Source organism: Xenopus laevis, chromosome 2L (assembly GCF_017654675.1).
Source record: "Xenopus laevis strain J_2021 chromosome 2L, Xenopus_laevis_v10.1, whole genome shotgun sequence".
NCBI classification, from domain to species: Eukaryota; Metazoa; Chordata; class Amphibia; order Anura; family Pipidae; genus Xenopus; species Xenopus laevis.
The window spans coordinates 175,388,213-175,409,404 of NC_054373.1; the positions used below are offsets into that span (position 1 = coordinate 175,388,213).

The 21,192-nt window shown below is 40.0% G+C and overlaps 1 protein-coding gene across 1 annotated transcript; it reads right to left on the bottom strand.

The window, feature by feature from the left end:
- Nucleotides 1-1,521: 1,521 nt before the first annotated feature.
- On the bottom strand, nucleotides 1,522-21,192 carry LOC108708751 (high affinity choline transporter 1). The gene is made up of 8 exons (XM_018247779.2): nucleotides 20,815-21,192; nucleotides 18,880-18,993; nucleotides 12,580-12,735; nucleotides 11,348-11,496; nucleotides 6,008-6,151; nucleotides 5,262-5,415; nucleotides 4,930-5,147; nucleotides 1,522-3,008 (listed from the first exon to the last, which is right to left on the bottom strand). The coding sequence occupies exons 1-8, from the start codon at nucleotides 21,086-21,088 to the stop codon at nucleotides 2,508-2,510; spliced, it is 1,710 nt and encodes a 569-aa protein (XP_018103268.2). The 5' UTR covers nucleotides 21,089-21,192; the 3' UTR covers nucleotides 1,522-2,507.

Sequence of the window (21,192 nt, forward strand, 5' to 3'; positions counted from 1 at the left end):
GAGGGCAAACATGTGTGCGTATTTCATTCCCAAACCATCTTGACTCATGTCTCTGCAGAAGGTTGCTCCCCATACTGGCACTTCTCCAAGATCCTCCATTTATGTAGATATCAGATCAGATTTTGCACTTAAACACCAACCCTGTATGTACTATTGTTAGTGAAAATGCTATAGCATTTTACCTATAAGTGAAGAAACCAAATCTCTGTATTGTCCTTTGTGTAATAGTCTGCATTCACTGTTTTAGTGCCACTAATGCTTGTAGGTCATCCATCCATATTTGACGGACACCTAAAAGTGGTTGATGCACCATGCACGAATAAATATACTTTGATATATAACTGATGGTTAATGCCATGAGTGCTTTCTCTGGACTTTTATTGATTTATTGGTTAGCACCCGGCGAGAAACCCAATGAATGGTGAGTGCCGTTTGATCCCACATATATATATATATATATATATATATATATATATATATATATATATATATATATATATATATATATATATATATATATATATATATATATATATATATATATATATATATATTATAAAAAGGCCAATTCTAAGCAACTTTTCAATTGGTCTTCATTATTTATTTTTTATACTTTATGAATTATTTGCCTTTTTCTTCTGACTCTTGCTAGCTTTCAAATGGAGGTCACTAACCCCGTCTAAAAATAAATGCTCTGTAAAACCACAAATTTATTATTATTGCTACCTTTTATTACTCAATTCAAATCAATGCATGATTGCTAGTGTCATTTGGACCCTAGCAACCAGGTTGCTGACACAGTTAAATAACTCAAAAACTACAAGTAATAAAAAATGAAAATTGTCTCAAAATATTGCTCCTTACATCATACCAAAAGTTAACTCACGAAAGAATCGTGTAAATCGGAAATTGACGAAAAAGTAGCTCGCGTCAATTTTGATGCTGGCATTAAAGTCAATGGGCATCAGAATAGTGTTGACGCATGGCGATTTTGACGCGAGTGACTTTTCGGACGCGTGTCCAGATTTTTTTGACGCCGGCGATTTTTCGAGGGAGATTCGTGAATGTATTCACCGGCGGCAGAAATTCGCCGCAAATTCGTGCCAGCCAAATTTATCCGCCCATCACTAATTATCATGCCATGCCATCATATACTCTGTGATCTGAAGTATAATCATTGTATCAATATTGTCTTTCATCTTTAAAGCTGACTGTAAATTACTTGAGTGAATTAATTTTAATCTCAGATTAAGGAAATTGCCTTGACGATACAACATTTTTAAAGTTATTGTTATCTTCATAGAGAAATCGAACTATTTCTGTAATTTCTTTTTAGCAAGCAGCATTAGTCCTGTCTAATTTATGGCAGGGATTCCAAATGAACGCTCAAGATCAAGTCAAACAAGAGAACGTTGATGTAATAACCCTATATCTGAACTATAAGCACTGGCAAATGTTCTGGGGGAAAAAATCCCTCTTAATAAACCATATTTGAATGAAATGATAGTCAAGAAACTCTGATTTGGTCTTTTTAGCTCAATAAATGCCTTTTATTATAATACATTCTTTATAAACATTCATATATATAACCTTACATCCATAATGCGTATGTATTAAAATAGGTTATACTTTCTTAGTAAAGAGATGCAAAATCCATAATTAAACGTTTATTTACATTCATCCTATCTGCTGTCTTCCCTGATTGTTTTGTCTTCTTGCTGTTCATCTTCTTCCTCTTTGTGATCTCATTTTTCCTCTTTCCTTATGTTTATCCATGATTCACTCTAATCTTACTTCTTTTCTTTCTCTCCATTTGCTTTCTCTCTATACCTTCCTGCTTTGCATTTCATCTCTTTCTCTTCTCCTTCTCAATGTCAGACTGACCCACCATCATACCAGGAATATATCCGGTGGGTCAAAATACCCCATGGGCCCTCCTGGTCCCCCAACCATTCAACTTTCTATTCCTATATCAGGTCCACTCCCCATTTCTGTAAGGGAAAAACTTAGTAAGGTAATAGTATGAAAAGAAAAGAGGAAAAGGAGAGTGTGAGTCGAGTCGACGAAGAAAGGTGGGCCTGCTGTCTAAGGATTTCTGGTAGGCCTCTAGTCTGATACTGCTCTTTCCAGACCCCATTTTTTCCCCTCCTGTTGTCCCACTTTATTATTCTTCATTATATTTTATTGTTTCTTTGTCATCTTTGATTTAATGACACATGGACACACATATTTATATATTTAAATCCTATAAATGATAACTGTAGAGAAAACACAACAGGCCACTACACTATACATATATATATATTTCTAGAGTACTGGTGCCCTTTAGGTAATGGTTTACCTGTTGCTGTCAAGTTAAGGAGCAGTTTGATTGATACATGACCGTATAGTCTATCTATTCCTATGTATGTTTTATCAGGTAGGATAAATAAAAGCAAATAATCGGGGTAGAGCAAAATAATGTCAGATTTATATATATATGGCAGCTAGCAGTGGTTTCCCTGTAGTCAGGTCTTTTGGAGACTCGCCTGTTCCTCCAACTCCTGTTGAGACAGACGAGACGTCTCTTTTCTAAATACATTGCAGACATCCAGCTGAGGGGGCAATATTTTTTTCATAAACAAAAACTCAGCCAAATAAGAAACGACAACAATGGTGATCAAGCTCACGGTCATGGTGAATGTTTTGAATGGAAACTGCTGTATGAAGACGCCATCAACAAGAATGCATCCTGGGTAATGGAGAACAGGAGGGATCTTCAAGGCACTTTCTCCACCCAGAAGTCTCAGAACAAAGCCAAGTATGAAGCCAGCTGCCGAACCATAGGTGTTGGTGCCAGGGATGAAGAGGGCACAACAAAGCTGCGGGAACAAGATCGCATACACCAGTTCACCACTGAGAAACCACATGTCATACACAGAGTTGGACAGAAACGCTAGGCCCGTCCCAGCTGATCCAAGCAGAACCATTGAGAGACGCATCACCCAGAGGACTTCTCTTTCAGAAGCCTGCACAAAAAATGGAAAGAAGTATCACTAAACCATTTATATTTGGTTTTCTGACAAATCAACCACTAAGTCAGTAACCACTGACACAGTTATAATTGCACACAGTAACCTGCTCAATAGATTGTGAACAAATGAAAATACTCAAGATGGCTATAGACAAGTGTTTGCAATAACTCAAAATAACTCAAAATGTATTATGTGCTAATCGGGGTGGCCAGTCTCTTCAAAAGCTCACAACCAACTCATCTGTCTTCCAGGATTATACCACCATGAAGCACCATACAATGTCCCTCTAGTTGCCCATGTGTTAACTTTGGACCACTTGGGACTCTCCATCTCAAAAACGGTGTAACAATATGGAACCTGCATCATGGCTGTATTATGTTTCTGGCTGCTTGAAGTGAAATAGAAGAAGTCCCTATAAACATGTCCTGCCTTGTTCTAACACCCATATTCAAATAGTCAGTACTAACTATTTACAGGACCTTGTAAAACTACTAGGCATGCATCGAATCCAGGATTTGTTTCGGGATTTGGCCAGGATTCGGGCAGGATTCGGCCTATTTCAGCAGGATTTGGAATCGCCCGAATCCTTCTGCCCAGCCAAACCAATTTCCAAATCCTAATTTGCTGATGCAAATTAGGAGTAGGGAGGGAAGTCTCGTGACTTTTTGTCACAAAACAAGGAAGTAAAAAATGTTTTCCCCTTCCCACCCCTAATTTGCATATGCAAATTAGAATTTGGTTCGGTATTCGGCCAAATCTTTCGCAAAGGATTCGGGGGTTCTGCCAATTCCAAAATAGTGGATTCAGTGCATCCCTAAAAACGACATGTACCCCCCTCACATAGATACCATGTACAGCTCTTAATTAATACAATTAAAATAATTAAGCTGATTAAAATCTGCCTTTTTTTCTGTAAATGCCTTGGCTTGATACAGTATATTACAGTTCAAAATTAGGTTTGTCACTTGCTATAACAACTTTATTCTGGTTTGTATAGGGAGCAACAGAAATTATTTTTGCTGCCCATGTTGGAAATTGAAAATCTCTTGATCCGCGCAAAACTATAAGTACCATGCAGAAAGCTGCTACTTTGCAGAGCAAATTAAATTTGAAAATCGAGGTTCAATATCGATAATGCAAGAAATACAATAAATGGGAGTTATGCACTAAATGGCAATGTGTTTCTTATTAGAGAAGGATCTGGGGATTTTTGTGGACATCAAGCTGTGTAACTCTAGTCAGAGTCAGCCAGTGGTTACTAAAGCAAATAAAGTATAGTCATTAAAAAAGGGATGAAAACATCATTTTGGCTTTTTATGGGTCCTAGGTAGTAAGGCCTCACCTTGAGTATTCAGTGCAGTTTTGGGCTCTAGTTCTTAAGGAGACTAAACTGGTTAGAGGGATGGAAGATTTAAGGTTGTTTTCCTTGGAAAAAAGACGCTTGCAAAGCCACATGATTACACTTTACAAGTACATTAGAGGGCGTTATAGACAGATAGTGGGGCATCTTTTTCCCATAAAAAGATCAGTGCACCAGAGGTCACCCCTTTAGATTAGAAGGACAGAGCTTTCATTTGAAGCAGTGTAGGTGGTTCTTCACGGTGAGAGCAGGTTGTGGAATGCGCTTCTTATTCCTTCTGTGAAGAAAGCATTAAACCCTGCCTGGATTTTAGCTGGATTTTAGATGAGATCCTCCCAATTCCTTATCTGGAGCTATAGGGTAGGAACTATTTTGCCTTTAGCGCTGAAATGAACACATTCCTCAGATACCACACAATGAACTGTTTTTAATCAAATTAATTAATGGTACATCCATCATCTGAATTTTGAGGTCTTCTCCTTGATAACCCCTGTCATTTGATTTTATGGGAGATGTCTACTTAGTAGGTCTCTAAAACAACAAAATGTAGCTCACCTTCTTCCTTAGCAACCTTTTGTATATGTTGTACGAAAACATGGAGCTGGCCGACAAAAGTGATGAATCAGCAGAGGACATAACAGCTGCTGCTATGGCTCCTAACCCAGCAACAGACACATAGGTAGGACAAAGATACTGCAGGACCAGGGGTAATATCATGTTCGACTCTCTTCTCTCATAGGGTGTTGGCAAGCCATAGCTAGTCTGGTTCCAGTCTTAAATTATGGCAAGAACATGTGTGAGTTAGGTAGTGTTAAAGCATTCATTTGGGTATATATCATTGACAAGGTTTAATGGCACATGAGAGAGTTCTGGACTAGCTCCCTTACCTGTAGAGACAGCAATAGCACCAATCAGAATAGACGGAACCCCCATCACAGCACAAAGCAACCCTGAAAGGTAGGATGTGACCATGGCTTTCTTGGAAGAGGAAGCAGCAAGTACTCTCTGAAAATATGTCTGCCATGCAATGCCTCCCAGGCTCTGAAATAATCAAATGTGAGATATACAATGGAAAGGTAAACTCTGTGATCCTGTTGAAAATTGGGCCGACTGGGTAGTTGCCTATTGTATAGTCAGTGGAGGGAACCACAGAACCTACTTTATCTCAAGGTCCTCTTTGATACATGGATTCTCCTAGTCTCTGAACATATATCAGTCGCCTATAATAATGAGTGTGTCCAATGGCTGGAGCTGACATTCTCTTGTATTTGGAGGAGCTTTACAAAAATAATTTAACCCATTTAATATATACGTTGGGAGTAGGAAACCTATATTGAAGGAAGGAACATAAGATGCCTTCAGATCTGAGGTCCTTACCATGGATAAATCCTATGAAAACCTAATACATTGACCAGCAATAACATTCCAGTGACCTGATGTAGCCACCATGTTGGTAGGTAGACTGTATTTTGGTGGGAGAAACAAAAACTAATGCCAGACTATTAAGGAGCAAACCATCTCATTTGACCAGACATGGAGCATGTCTACATATATCTTTAGTATCTGCACGGCTTGTCTATAATGTCATGTATAATTCGTTTCCACTACAGACAGAAGTAAAAAAAGCGCTTACCAGGTATGCGAAATCATCCAGCCATCTTCCAATGTATCCTGGCTGTATTTTACCAATCCACGGCGCTTGGTACAATGCATTCACTGCTGTGTAAGCAATGTTTTCAGATGCTGAGTTTAGAAGAGCAAATGGTACACAAATCCACTACGTTTAAAATAAGAGATGATTAGTATGTCACGTGACTTTTATATATAATGTAACAGCAGCACGGAGATATGCTTCCTCTATGCTTTCCTCTCAGTCTCAAAATGATATTCTACTGCTAGAAATTGAGGCTTTTCTTATGTTGTAAGAGTTACAGATACTGACATACATGGCATGGGGCACCTCTACTGGTTTCCTTCCCCATCAACAATATTGAGATAGGTGTCTTTTAGAGTTCCCAGTCCAGCTGGCCGATACATTAGATAGCTTTAAGAAGGGGTTGAATGGCTTTTTAGCAAGGAAGGGAATACAGGGTTATGGAAGATAGCTCATAGTACATCCAAGGTCTGGTCCCATTGCATCTTGGAGTCAGGAAGGTTGAACTTGATGGACATGTGTCTTTAATTCCCCTCCGGTCGGAGTCTCATGGTGCAGAAACCATGTTTGGGACTAACTACAGGGTTTCCTAAGGGGCAGTGCCCTTGTGTTGGTGCAACATGGCCAATTCCAAAAGTTGTCACTAGGTGTCGCTGCTGCACCGTATAAAAGGAGATTTCCATGTGCTCAAAGCCATTACTGCTGGAGGATTTCTGCTGACTGTACTTTACTAAGGAGATAGTGATTTCAGTTGCCACTATGTAGAGGCAGGAGGCATCTGAGGCTTGGGTAGACGACCCCATGCCTGGGAGCAAGACCAGGAGGGTCAGAAGCTCCGGATTTCCAAAACTGAACTGTGTGTGCTCGCTCTATAGGCAGTGCTGGGAGCTCTAGTTCAGTAATGGATTCATCAAAGCTGCATTTGTTGGATAAAGATTTCTCATCGCTGTGGATGCCTGTTACGCTCTGTGTGAGCCTGCCAGCTCTGTGTGTGAGCCCTCGGGTGAGTCTGCCTGGGAGAGTAGAGGAAAGGGAAAGGATCAAGTGGGGGTTCTATGGTGTCACAGGCTTTATGTGTGCCTGCCACGAGGGAGCCAGTACCTAACTGGTATTTTGGGCTCCTAGCGCTGCCTGAGACCAAGTATGCTCATTTGGGATAAGGGACTGAGACTTTGATCTGCAAATGAGTAGTGCGGGATTTTGCCTGGCATGGAGACCAGGATGGAACTGGCACAGGATTCCCAGGACAGGATTCCCAGGGTAGTGGGTCATGCTAGTTACATGCATATTGTGATGTGATTGTATTTTACTTCCCCTTTAAATCTGCCCTTATCTTGTATAAAGTTATTTGTTACACAGAATCAAGTGCGTGTGTGTGTGTGTGTGTTGAATGTTTCCTAATGGGGCCATCCGCAGGTGCATTCCGAGATCACATTAGGTGGAGGCACTGCCATGAGAAGAATTCCCAGTACCTTACACCTTGCAAAGGGAACTCAGGACCTGAGTTGGTAAGCAGAGTACAACCTTGGTACCAGGCGGGTGGCCAAGAGGGTGTTACATTACTATGTAACAAATGGCATGTCCACCATTGGATATATATTTACGTTAATATTCTGCTGGTTGATAGGAGCAATGATAACTGGCTGACTTTCCTTGGGACTATTCCCCAGTAAGATGCACTTTTTAAATAATAATAATAATAACACTCTATGGCCTGTGGGTAAAGTATATGGATTGCTTATCCTTCCTACTGGGTGTTTTTGATTGGAGTTATAGTAAAACACTGGACGAGGAAGTCATAAAAACAACATTTGGATGTACACCATATATGGAGTTGTATGAGACCATATCATTAATATAATAATTCGAAGAGAAAAATATGTCCAAAGACAATAAAATATTGTAGAAGAAGAAGCATTTTACTGTAGATCAGTCATTTACCAAATGCCCATGGATGCCAGTCCTGGTGTTGACTTTTCTTGTGCCTGAGCAAGACCAAACTGTCCATGCTGATCTTTTCTTATAGTATATAAATAAATCTTTATTGGTTGTTGCACTTGCTCAACAAGTTTTTTTTAAATTAACGGAGAAGGAAATTCGTATCCCACTTGGGTGAGCTAAACGTTACGCACCCCAAGTGATTGTATTTACTTACCTGAAACCCCAGGCCAGTGCTCCTATCAGCAGAAAACTGCACCAGCCCATGGTTATACCAGTGAGCACCAAGGAGCGATCCTCTTCCGGCTTCTTCTTTCTTCAAATTTCCCGGGGCAAACGCATGCGCAGTTGAATAAAATAGCGACTTTTTCGTTAAAGTTTGGCTTTTCGTCTTACTGTGCATGCGCAGCCGCGCAAAGGAAAGAGGAAGAAGGAAGAGGATCGCTCCGTAGTGCTCACTGGTATAACCCAGGCCAGTGCAGTTTTCTGCTGATAGGAGCACCGGCCCGGAGTTTCAGCTAAGTCAATAAAATCACTTGGGGGTGCCTAACATTTGGCACCCCAAGTGCTGCAAGGCTTTCCTTTTCCTTTAATACTTGATTGAAAGTTATAATTCGAGTTCGGGAGTTTTAGTGCAAAATTAGAACATTGATAAATCAGCCCCTACGTGTATACACCTATTTGTTGTACAACATTGCAGAATTTGTTGGTGCTTTATAAATTCATGTTCAAAATAATAGTGTGTCAATTGGGGCCCCAATAACATTTTAAATATGTCCCTTGCAAATACATACACACACATATATATATATATATATCCCAACTAAGATATAATTAATATTTATCAGAGGATAAAAGATCCTATTGTTTAAATATTTTTTAAGTAGACTTAAGGTATGGAGATCCAAATTACAGAGAGATCTGTTATCTAGAAAACCCCAGATCCCGAGTATTCTGGATAACAGGTCCCATACCTGTTCTGCATGACAGGTTAGAATGTTCAGTGTACAATCTCCTGGCTCTGGTGCACTCATTCAGTATGCACATACATGGGTCCCAGCATGGCCCATGTGCACTGGGAGTAGACACTTAGTAGGGACCACCTCACATCTAAGTATAGGTATGGAATCTGTTATCCAGAAACCTGTTATCCAGAAAGTGTCAAATTACGGATAGTCTGTCTCCCATAGACTCCATTATAATCAAAGAATCCAAATTTTTGAATGTTTTTCACTTTTCTTCTGTAATAATAAAACAGTATCTTGTACTTGATCCCAACTAAAATATAATTAATCCTTATTGGAGGCAAAACCAGCCTATTGGGTTTATTTAATGTTTACATTATTATACTTAAGGTCTGAAGATCCGGAAAGATCCGTTATCCGGAAAACCCCAGGTCCCGAGCATTCTGGATAATAGGGATGTAGCGAACCGCCGAGTATGTGTTCGCGAACGCCGTTCGCGAACACCGGCAAAAAATGCGAACAGTTCGCGAACAGTTCGCGAACTTCGAACATCCGAAAATCGTTCGATTCGAACGATCGAAGGATTTTCGTTCGAATCGAACGATCGAAGCCATTCGATCGAATGATTTCATTCAATCCAATGGCTTCGATCGTTCGATTCGAACGAAAATCGTTCGATTTTAGCGATCGAATGGTCGAATGGTCGAACGATTTTGACGCGAACGCCTATTGGCGAACGTCGCGCGACGTTCGCGAACTTGCGGCGGACGCGAACAGCCGATGTTCGCGCGAACAAGTTCGCCGTAGAACAGTTCGCTACATCCCTACTGGATAACAGGTCCCATACCTGAACTTCTAAAACAAGACTCAATAAACCATAGATGCATATAGACATGCAAAAGCATCGCTGTTCTGAAACAAGAATTTGGAAAGATGTTTTTAGATTGCAAAATACAACTCCAGCTCCTAAGACATTCTCTTAAAATACTTTAGAATGGGAAAATTGAAAGGTCCTAGTATTGCAAATAGAGCTCCAACTGGGAAAATTCCACCAACCTCTCGAGGGAGTAACATCTCCATGTAAAATAGCTGAGATCCTACTGGTTGACAGGAGGAACACAAAGCTCTCCAAGTTTCACTTCAGTGCTCACAGTGATACCAAGGTGCAATGCACGAGCACTACACATATATACAGGTATGGGATCTGTTATCCAGAAAGCTCCCAATTATGGAAAGGCCATCTCCCATAAACTCAATTTTATCCAAATAATCCACATTTTTAAAAATGATTTAATTTTTCTGTGTAATAATAAAACAGTAGCTTGTACTTGATCCCAACTAAGATATAATTAATCCTTATTGGAGGCAAATCCAGCCTATTGGGTTTATGGGGAGGCCCATTTCTCAAAGGTAAAATTTCGAGTTCATGTGAATTTTTTTTAATTCGAATATACTCACAATTCGACTGGGAGGTTATTTAAGAAAAAATGTGAATGTCTTATATTTGATCGAACGTAAATTCGATACGTATGAATCAAGTTTTTCTCCTGAAAAAAACTCGAATGTCAGGAAGGCTATTAACATCTCCAAATGGCTCAACGGACCTCTGTCATTGACTTGTACATGAACTTGGCAGGTTTTAGTTGGTGAATATTCGAATTAGGATTGTTTCCATGGTCGAGTTGTGATAAATCTCACATTCAATATACATTCATATAGGGGGCTTCAAATTTGAATGTGTGAATTTTGACTCAAATTCAAATTTACTATTTGACCCTTGATAAATCTGCCCCTTAATATTTACATGATTTTCTAGTAGACTTAATATATGAAGATCCAAATTATGGAAAGATCCCTTATCCTGAAAGCCCCAGGTTCTGGGCATTCTGGATAACAGGTCCCATACCAGTACTAAGAACCCTTCTGTAATCCATTCTGTTAATTTGTGTTTCCTTTTATCCCAACCAACCGCGAGGACATTAGAGAACACAGATAGCGATGAGCAAATGTTTTCGCCAGCCATGGATCCGCGGCAAAATTCTGCATTTCGTCATCCGTGATTTTTTTTTTTTTTGCGAAACTGCGGCAAAAATTTGTAGTGGGAAAAATTTGCCACTACAAAAAAGTCACCAAGATAAACATGTTGCAGAGACAAAAAAGTCGTAATACGAAAAAAAATTCCCACCGATTTTAATGCATTTTCAGCAAGAAAAATTGTCGCATGCGTAAAAAACAATGTTTGCCCCCCATTGACTTGACTTCGCTGTTTCGCTAATTTTTTCGCAGTTTCGCGACTTGCTCATCACTAAACACAGAAGCTATGCTTGAATAACTGGGTGCTTGGGTGCAATGTTAGTAAGAGTTTGGGTGCAGCTGAGCACTGACGCACACAAATCTAGTCGAAACAATGGCTTACCAGACTGATTATCATAAAGAGAAGCTGAATCACATCCGTGTAGGCGACTGAATACAAACCCCCAAGCAATGTGTATATTATCACCGTGCAAGCTGATATAATAATAGACACGGAGCCTTTCACATCCAGTATCACACTCACGGTGGCTCCTGCAGGCAAAGAGAGAATAAATGCATATAAAATTGCTCACAGCACTCTTCTAAGCATTTTATAAATCCATGCTCCATTTTCTCACCGCTTATATGAATTTAGAACAGCGGCGCCACCTGCTGTTCATTTTGACCAATTAGATGGCAGAAAATTAAGTTAGTTAGAAAAGGAAAGTCTTGTGACGTTGCTCTGCTTAGAACTGAACAGTGAAATGTCAGGAGACTCTTCTCTACTCAATAACTGTACCCAAAATGTATTTTTTTTAGCTCAGCAAGTAAGGAAATAACTTATATAGAACTAGTATAATCAGCTTGTACTGAAGCACAGAATAATGACTTTCCAAAAGAAGAAAATGGGGTAGTGTGAGATCCTCTCCGTGCCCCTGTAATTTCGCTTGTGCCCTGGAAATTAGTTGGAAAAGATACGCCAGTAACCCCAGAGCATAATATAGTGAATAAAGTACCCCCTATTGTAAAATATAAGGATATTAGTAGTGATGGGCAAATTTGTCCCGTTTTCACGATATTTGATGCCAACGTCAATTCGCAGGCATCAAAATAGATAATTTCTGACGCCGTTGGCAATTTCATGCTCATTAAAGCCAATGGATGTGCATTTAATTGTCGCCGTTATCGGAATAGTCGCCGGCGTCTATTTTGATGCCCACAAATTGACATTGGACGTTAGAAAAAACCTTTGACGCCCGCAAATATTCTCAGCAAATTTGCGAATTTATTCGCCAGCAGCAAAACACAGAAATTCGCCACGAATTCGGGCCTGGTGAATAAATCTGTTTATCACTAGATATTACCAGTTACCGAGGAGTTTCATGACCATATAAAAGCACAATGCCGAAGGTCGAGTGCTTCTATACAGGTCGTGGAGCTTCGAAGTGACTTCTAATATCCTCATATTTTGCAACAGGGGGTACTTTATTTATTATAATACACACGTTTCAGTGAGTCATGTGACAGGAATGACATCACTAAGCAGCGATAATAACCAATGACATCGCTAAGCACCGTTTATAAGGATATCATTTACAGGATATTCATGGTAAATAATAATAATAATCGACTCACCCAATGAGGCCAGGATGGAGGCAAACCAGAACACGTCACCCAGCAGCGGCGGGAGGAAAAGAATACTCCCCATTGTATTCCCGAAAGTCTCCTGGAGCGGATCCATCATTGTCACATAGTTTTTGGACCTCATGGGCTTGACAAAAAAAAGTGCTCCTGGAAAACAGTTCAGTAAAGATTCATGTCTAACATTTGTTCAAGTGAAGTCCTTTAATTTAACTTTTAGTATTAATAATTACTAGAATTACTAATAATTGTATTAGTCTTATAGAATGGCTAATTCTAAGCAACTTTTTCAACTGGCCTTCTTCTGGCCTTCAGCTTTCCAATGGGGAGGGGTCGCTGACCCCATCTAAAAAACAAACGCTCTGTAAGGCTACAAATGTATTGTTGTTGTTACTTTTTATGACTCATCATTCTATTCAGGCCTGTCCTATTCATATTCCAGTCTCTTATTCAAATCAATGCATGGTCGCTAGGGGAATTTGGACCACAGCAACCACATTGCTGAAATTGCAAACTGGAGAACTGCTGAATAAAAAGCTAAATAACTCAAAAACCACAAATAATAATAAATGAAAACCAATTGCAAATTGTCTCAGAATATCACTCTCTACATCTTACTAAGTTATCTCAACCCGTTTACAGGTGAAAAACCTTTTTAAAAAGGAAACTTCCCTTTGCTCAGAGGGAGTAAAATCTGAAATTCTGGCTCCTAAGGGCAGTACCTGGATCAACCTTGCAATAAGACTAAATTTCACCCACGGGCATCCAAGCCTTTCTTATTGAATTTTTGGGGTTTACATCACTTTAAAGGGAAACTAAAGTCTAAAATAGAATAATGCTAGAAATGCTGTATTTTGACTACTAAATATAACTAGGGATGCACCGAATCCAGGATTCGGTTCGGGATTTGGCCTTTTTCAGCAGGATTCGGATTCGGTCGAATCCTTCTGCCCAGCCGAACAGAATCGGAACTTGCATATGCAAATTAGGGAGGGAAATTGCGTGACTTTTTGCCAGAAAACTAGGAAGTAAAAAATGGTTTCCCCTTCCCACCCCTAATTTGCATATGCAAATTAGGGTTCAGATTCAGTTCGGTATTCTGAGAACCATTAGCATAGGATTCGCAGGTTCGGCCGAATCCAAAATAGTGAACGTAGTGCACCACAAGCCTAATCAAACAAATGATTTATGCTTTCAAAGTTGGCCACAGGGGGTCACCATCTTGTAACTTTGTTATACATCTTTGCAAGACCAAGACTGTGCACATGCTCAGTGTGGTCTGGGCTGCTTAGGGATCATCATACATTATCAAAACAGCACAAGTCAAATAATATCTGCCAGAAGCCGATACAGCAAGACTGATTAATAATTAGAATATACAGACTGCACTGGGTCTGTGGGTACAAATCTCTACAGTTTGCCGACTGCTCGACAGGGAAACAAACAAAGCTGCTCGAGTTCTGGGGAGTCCCTCCCCCTGCTGTTTGAAAGTATGATCGTTTCCCTGCAGAGCAGTTAGGGACCGTCTGAAGTTTCCTATCAGCAGCAGTCAGAACAAGTAACACGAAGGAGGAATTTCACTGCATACTGTCAGGTTTTAATATAAAAACAGTACACATTTTTTTATAGATTTCTTTTTCATTAAAGAAAGTGGGATTTTATTCTTCTTGCCTTTAAAACATATTGCTGCAATACTTATAACTGTCACTAGGTGGCTCCATGAATATTTGAAGAAATTAATATTTGTACAAGACACACTCACACAGAGCAAATACAGTAAATACTTGTGTTCTGAAACAATCACAGTATGTTTCATTGGGCAACAATATTATTGTAGATGTGTACTCTCCCTTTCCTAGAAATAAAAAAGTGCATTTCTTCCACATGTAAAAAAAACAACTTACTATTGAGCAGTGGGCTTTTGTGTGTGTGTTTTTTTTTAATTATTTTTGTGAACCCAACATCCTATTTGGGAGCAATAGAAAAGTAAATTCTCAAACCAAATTAGGCAGATCTTTCTGTACCTCTATATAGGGTAATTTAAAGGGGTAGTTCACCTTTAAGTTAACTTTTAGTACAAATTCGAGAGTCATATTCTGAGGCAGTTTGCAATTGATTTTCATGTTTTATTATTTGTGGCTATTTAGCTTTTTATTCAGCCGCTCTACAGTTTGTAATTTCAGCAATCTGGTTGCTAGGGTTCAAATTACCCTAGCAACCACACCTTGCTTTGAATAAGAGACAGGAATATGAATAGGAGAGGCCTGAATAGAAAGATGAGTAATAGAAAGTAGCAATTACAACAAATGTGTAGCCTTACTGAGCATTTGTTTTTAGATGGGGTCAGTGACCCCCATTGCAAAGTTGGAGAAGGTATATAATTTAAAAACTATAAAAAAGATGTAATGCAGTCCAACTTGTTGCTTAGAATTAGCCATTCTATAACATACCAAATATTAACTAAAAGGTGAGCCACCCCTTTAACTTAAATTAATTAATTTTTGCAACTGCTCTTCATTTATTTATGTTTTTTTTAAAAAATATATATATTTTTTAGGTTTGGGATCAATTGAATCTGCTTTTCTGGCGACCAAGAAGCATTTAGGGAGTCAGAATATAATATAAGTAAGAGAGAAAGGACCCATGAAACAGGTAGAGCAACAGGTCTCTAACTAAACTACACAGAAGCTGCAGCTGTTTGCTCTCCAGTGGAGTTTATTCTTCTACATTTCATAACAGCTCAAACACATACTAGATTTTAAAAAAAAAAAATTAAGACAAATTGCAAAGTTGCTTATATTGGGCACTTCCAGAAATTGTTAAAAGTTCATTTAAAGGTGCACTTCCCCTTTAGTTACTGAAAATGTCTAAAGTGGCCTAATTCTCCACTGTTTTCAGGCTGGCTTTTCATTGTCTTTCATAAATCCTGCCATTTGCCTCCTTAAGGGCTCATACACACGGCCGTTCCGACCTGCGCTCCCCTGCGTTCCGTTTTTTGGCGTTCAGCCGCAGGGGAGCGCAGGAATAGACGCAAGTCATTATTTGAAATGGGGCTGTACTCACTCAGGCGCGTGTAGGCGCCGAACGCAGGTTCAGACGCAACATGCTGCATTTTTCCTGCGTTCGGCGCCTACACGCGCCTGAGTGAGTACAGCCCCATTTCAAATAATGACTTGCGTCTATTCCTGCGCTCCCCTGCGGCTGAACGCCAAAAAACGGAACGCAGGGGAGCGCAGGTCGGAACGGCCGTGTGTAAGAGCCCTTACTGTTATAAACCCAACACTCAACCCCAACTCAAAACTCAAACCCACGTGATTGGGTGCATTGCAATCTTAAACTTTTAATTGAGCGTTTAGTAAGTTATAAAATGGCCAATTCCTAGCAACTTTGCAATTGGTTTTTATTACAGGTATGGGACCTGTTATCCAGAACGCTCAGGACCTAGGGTTTTCTTCTTCATACCTTAAATCTACTAGAATATCATGTAAATATTAAATAAACCCAATAGGCTGGTTTTGCCTCCAATAAGGATTAATTATATCTTAGTTGGGATCAAGTACAAGTTACTGTTTTATTATTACAGAGAAAAAGTTCAAAATTAAGATTATCTGGATAAAATGGAGTCTATGGCCTTTCCATTGTTAGCGCTCAGTAATCCTACAGGCGTGAACCCCCCATTAAGCCTTTGTGCAGTGTGTGGTCGGGAGAGCAGCCCCATTCCAGCTGCGCAGTGTGAAAGCAGAGGAGAGAGCACAGAAAACAAGCACAGGCTGTTCCATCCCAACAAAATAATAACATGGACACATGGGCCACTGACCACACTGTGTGCTGATAGATTAACCCTTAACATCCAAGACTTCATCCTCAATTAATAAAAAAAAAATCCCAGCAACCGTGCATTGATTTGAATAAGAGACTGGAATATGAATAGGAGAGGCCGGAATAGAGAGATGAGTCATAAAAAGTAACAATAACAATAAAAGTATAGCATTACAGAGCATTTGTTTTGTTAGATGGGGTCAGTGACCCTCCATTTGAGAGCTGAAAGCAAAAAATTAAAAAACTATAAAATATATATATAACATACAAGGGAACGTTGTGCTCACCACTATTTTTTAAAACCATTAGGCGGGGGTGCAATGAGGGTGTGACCACAAAATACATATAGTCAAATACAAGAGTCCTCTGCACTCAACCCATTATCAATATATTTAAGACAGAGACATTTTGTGCATACTGCTACTGAAGAATGCCTTACCCTTTAAACAAAACAGGGATTGTTTGTCCATATATTGCAATATATTTAAGCTGGCCAACTACGTCAAAGTCATCCCATATCTGGCCAGTCCTACGCTCAATTTTCATCTGATTCATTAAGAATTCAATTGCTTCATTATACATTTTACAAAGGGACTAAGTTTTACCTGCAACTTACTAGCTGCTTTCAAAGTAAAACTCCCAAACTTGGCTGCCCTTTTTACAACTTTCCCTTGTTTGTTATAGTTATACAGGAGCAGTGACCAGCTCCATGTTGTAGCTCCCACCCTTCCCAGCTATAGTCAGGTGATCCCACTGGTGTCTAATAAAAGGGCAGCCAAGTTTGGGAGTTTTACTTTGAAAGCAGCAAGTAAGTTGCAGGTAAAACGTAGTCCCTTTGTAAAATGTATAATGAAGCAATAGAATTCTTAATGAATCAGATGAAAATTAAGCGTAGATATATATATTCAAGACCAATTGAAATGTTGCTTAGAACTGGCCATTTTATCACATATTAAAAGTTAACTTAAAGGAGAACTAAACCTCCCTGCCTCCCCCCTGCTAAGTGTTACCCCAGAATTGTGTCCCCTGTCGAATTACTGATCGCACATGCAGAGTGAGCGCAGCGGAGCTCACGGGCGCCATCTCCCGGCGCTTTGGTAATCTTTGTGTCTTCTTCCTCCCCTTCCGCAATTTCCATCACTGGAATGTTGTCGCAAACCGGAAGACTGCTCCAACCGATACGGCGCTCACTTTGCGAAGATTACCGAAGAGAAGAAGATGGCGCCAGTCGGCGGCGAATCACAGGAATTCACCACAAATTTGCGTTGGGCGAATAAATTCACCCTTTAGCTAGTCAGTAATCCTACAGGGGACACAATTCTGGGGTAACACTTAGCAGGGGGGAGGCAGGGAGGGGGGCCATTGGGGACTTATCATCATGGGCGGTTTAGTTCTCCTTTAAAGAAGAACCACCTCTTTATTAACAAAGCATTGATAGTTATTTATTTGTACCTAGTACAGGTATGAGATGCATTATACGGAAACCCGTTATCCAGAATGCTCCAAATCACGGAAAGGCTGTCTCCCATAGACTCCATTTTATACAAATTTTTAAAAATGATTTCCTTTTTCTGTGTAATAATAAAACAGTAGCTTGTACTTGATCCCAACTAAGATATAATTAAGCCTTAATTGAAACAAAACCAGCCTATTGGGTTTAAGTAATGTTTACATGATTTTCTAGTAGACTTAAGGTATGAAGATCCAAATTATGTAAAGATCCGTTATCTGGAAAACCCCAGGTTCTGGATAACAGATTCAATACCAGTAATGGCATGTTGCTTATTTTACTACATTTTCCTCTCGTGGGGCCCCTCTTATATGGAGGCCCCTAAACATATCCTAAAGTTGGGACTGACCAGCCTCAGGCCTCGGTTTATTTTTCTTTCATGTGACATCAGTTCTCAGTCGGTAAATATGCGACTTCAGAGAACAGGGAAATGTGCAGGAGGCAGAATCAATACAGGTTCCACAAATAGACTCCTGCAGCTCAGCAGCTGGGCCCCTTCTAACCTCCAGCCAAAGCCTCTTCAAAATAATCACAACAGGATTTTTTAACCCTTTAAGCCCAGGAACAGTGTCCGACTGGCCCACAGGGATACCAGGAAAACTCCCGGTGGGCTCAGGTGTCAGGGGGCCCTCATGCTGTTTAACATTTGACCTACTTCATGGCAATTCCCTATTTCTATGAGAACAAAGAGGCTAAATAGATGGAATAATAGATTATAGTATGTAAAGAAAAGAGACTAGGAGAATAAAGGTTGAGTGAGGAGAGGGAGAATAATAGTAATGAGAGTGGGTCCCTGGTCAAAGGTTTTTGGGTGGGCCCCTGGTGTCCCAGTCCGACACTGCCCAGGAATCACCCATGTACTATTCCCACAAGCTCCCTCCCTCTGTCCTAGTGATTATATGAAATATTTGTGCATTAGGCAGAGTGGCAGTTATAGGTTAGTAGAGGAGGACAAATATTCTCACCGATAATGAAGGTTGCAGCAAACCCTAAGGGAGCATGGACCCACGCTAGTCCTCTTGAGGGAAGATAGACAATTTCTGCCGTCCCATTGATGTAGGCACCTCCAACCCATGTGGCTAGACAAGGCAAAAACAAATGCAAAACATATAAAATATATCTTTGTAAGGGTGTTCAATGATGTCATCACTGATGTCACATAAGTCACATGATTCACTGAAACTTGTGTATTTAGAATTAGAAGTTACCTAAGAGTTCCATGGCAAGTATAACTGCAGCCTTGTGCCTTTATATGGTTACAGAACAACCCCTCAGTGACTTCTAATATCCTTATCATTTACAGTAGGGGTACATTATCCCTTATAATACATGAGTGATACTCAGAGTTCCCTGTATAACTCAGCCTGCAGCCTCGTGCCTTTATATGGTCACAGAACCATTAAGTGACTTCTAATATCCTTATCATTTACAGTAGGGGGTACATTATCCCTTATAATACATGAGTGATACTCACAGTTCCCTGTATAACTCAGCCTGCAGCCTTGTGCCTTTATATGGTCACAGAACAATCCCTCAGTGACTTATAATATCCTTATCATTTACAGTAGGGGGTACACTATCCTTATAATACATGAGTGTTACTCAGAGTTCCCTGTATAACTCAGCCTGCAGCCTTGTGCCTTTATATGGTCACAGAACCCCTCAGTGACTTGTAATATCCTTATCATTTACAGTAGGGGGTACATTATCCCTTATAATACATGAGTGATACTCAGAGTTCCCTGTATAACTCAGCCTGCAGCCTTGTGCCTTTATATGGTCAAAGAACCCTCTCAGTGACTTCAAAAATCCTTATCATTAACAGTAGGGGGTACATTTTTTGGATTGAATTTACCATTACCCACTTTCAGTCTTAAATAATGAGGGGATACAATGAAAGGACACCTACTTCTAAAGGTAAAAGCTGATATAAAGAAAACAATTATTTAACTGAGGGTGTGAAGTTTACTGAAATGTTTCTTTATACAGTTGACTAAAAAACATAATAAATCTACTATATCCCTCTCCACCTATGACAAGTTGTAATGGAACCATATAATGGCTAGGCAAGCCTTATAATAAATGATGCCCTGTTCATAAAAATGAACAATAACAATAATATTGTAGCCTCACAGGACAATAGTTATTGCCTAATGTGGTCACTGACCCCCATTTGAAAGCTGGAAAGAGTTAGACGAAGAAGGCAGCAAATAATTCAAAAAGTATAACAAAATAAGACCAATTGAAAAGTTGTTTAGAACTGGTCATTCCATAACATACTGAAATTGAACCCCTTTTCTCAACTGAAATTTACAATGTTTTCAATTGGCATCTGGTTACTAGGGTATTTAGCAAGTAGAAAGCAGATCGGCGAGTCTTTCTGTTTATTGCTACAGGCAAAGGATCTGTTATCCAGGAAGCCGTTAACCGGAAAGCTACAAATTACGGGAAGGCCGTCTCTCATTTTGATCAAATAATTCAAAATTTTACACATGATTTCCTTATTTTCTGCAATAATAAAACTGTACCTTGTACCAGATCCAGCAATCCTATTGGGTTTCATTAAAGTTGAAACCATTTTTAGCAGATTTAAGGTCTGGTGATCCAAATTAAAGAAAGACCCCTTATCTGGAATACCCCAGGATCCAGGCATTCTGGATGATAGATCCTATACCCGTATTCATATTCTATTTCGGACCTTTTCCACTTCATCTCCCGACCTTTCACAGACCCATAGGGGCCAGGTAGCAACGTAAACACCAACGGGGAGAGATGCAAAGCCAAAAAAGCATTGAGAAGCCCATGAACTGAGGATTTAATAACAACACTGCCCACCCAATAACTCTACAAAATCCCCATTGAAATCTAATGAAATGAGCCGTATTCTCCCAGTACATTACCAGTGGTGGTGAAGAGTCCAACAAATACATTCAAGTTGCGACCCCCCACGATAGCCACCTCTGTTTGCTTTTTGTTCTTCTCACTCTTTTTGGCTTTCCAGGCAGCCCAGAGCCCGGTGAGAAGAGTCATGGCATAAAAGAAGATGACGGCGACCAAGCCAGGGACATTGAGAGCCATTGTCAGACACGGGGAGATGTCCGACTGCTGAAGGAATGGGAATCTGTTGGGAAGTGTGAGGAAGGACAAGTAATGATTCCTAGACAAGGAAAGCATCTATATATGGGGCCCCCCATACGTTCCAGACGTGCTGGCTCAGCTTGGAGGGGGAGACCTCCCGTTTCCCTGAAGAACTTTTCTTGTCCGTCCAACAACAACTT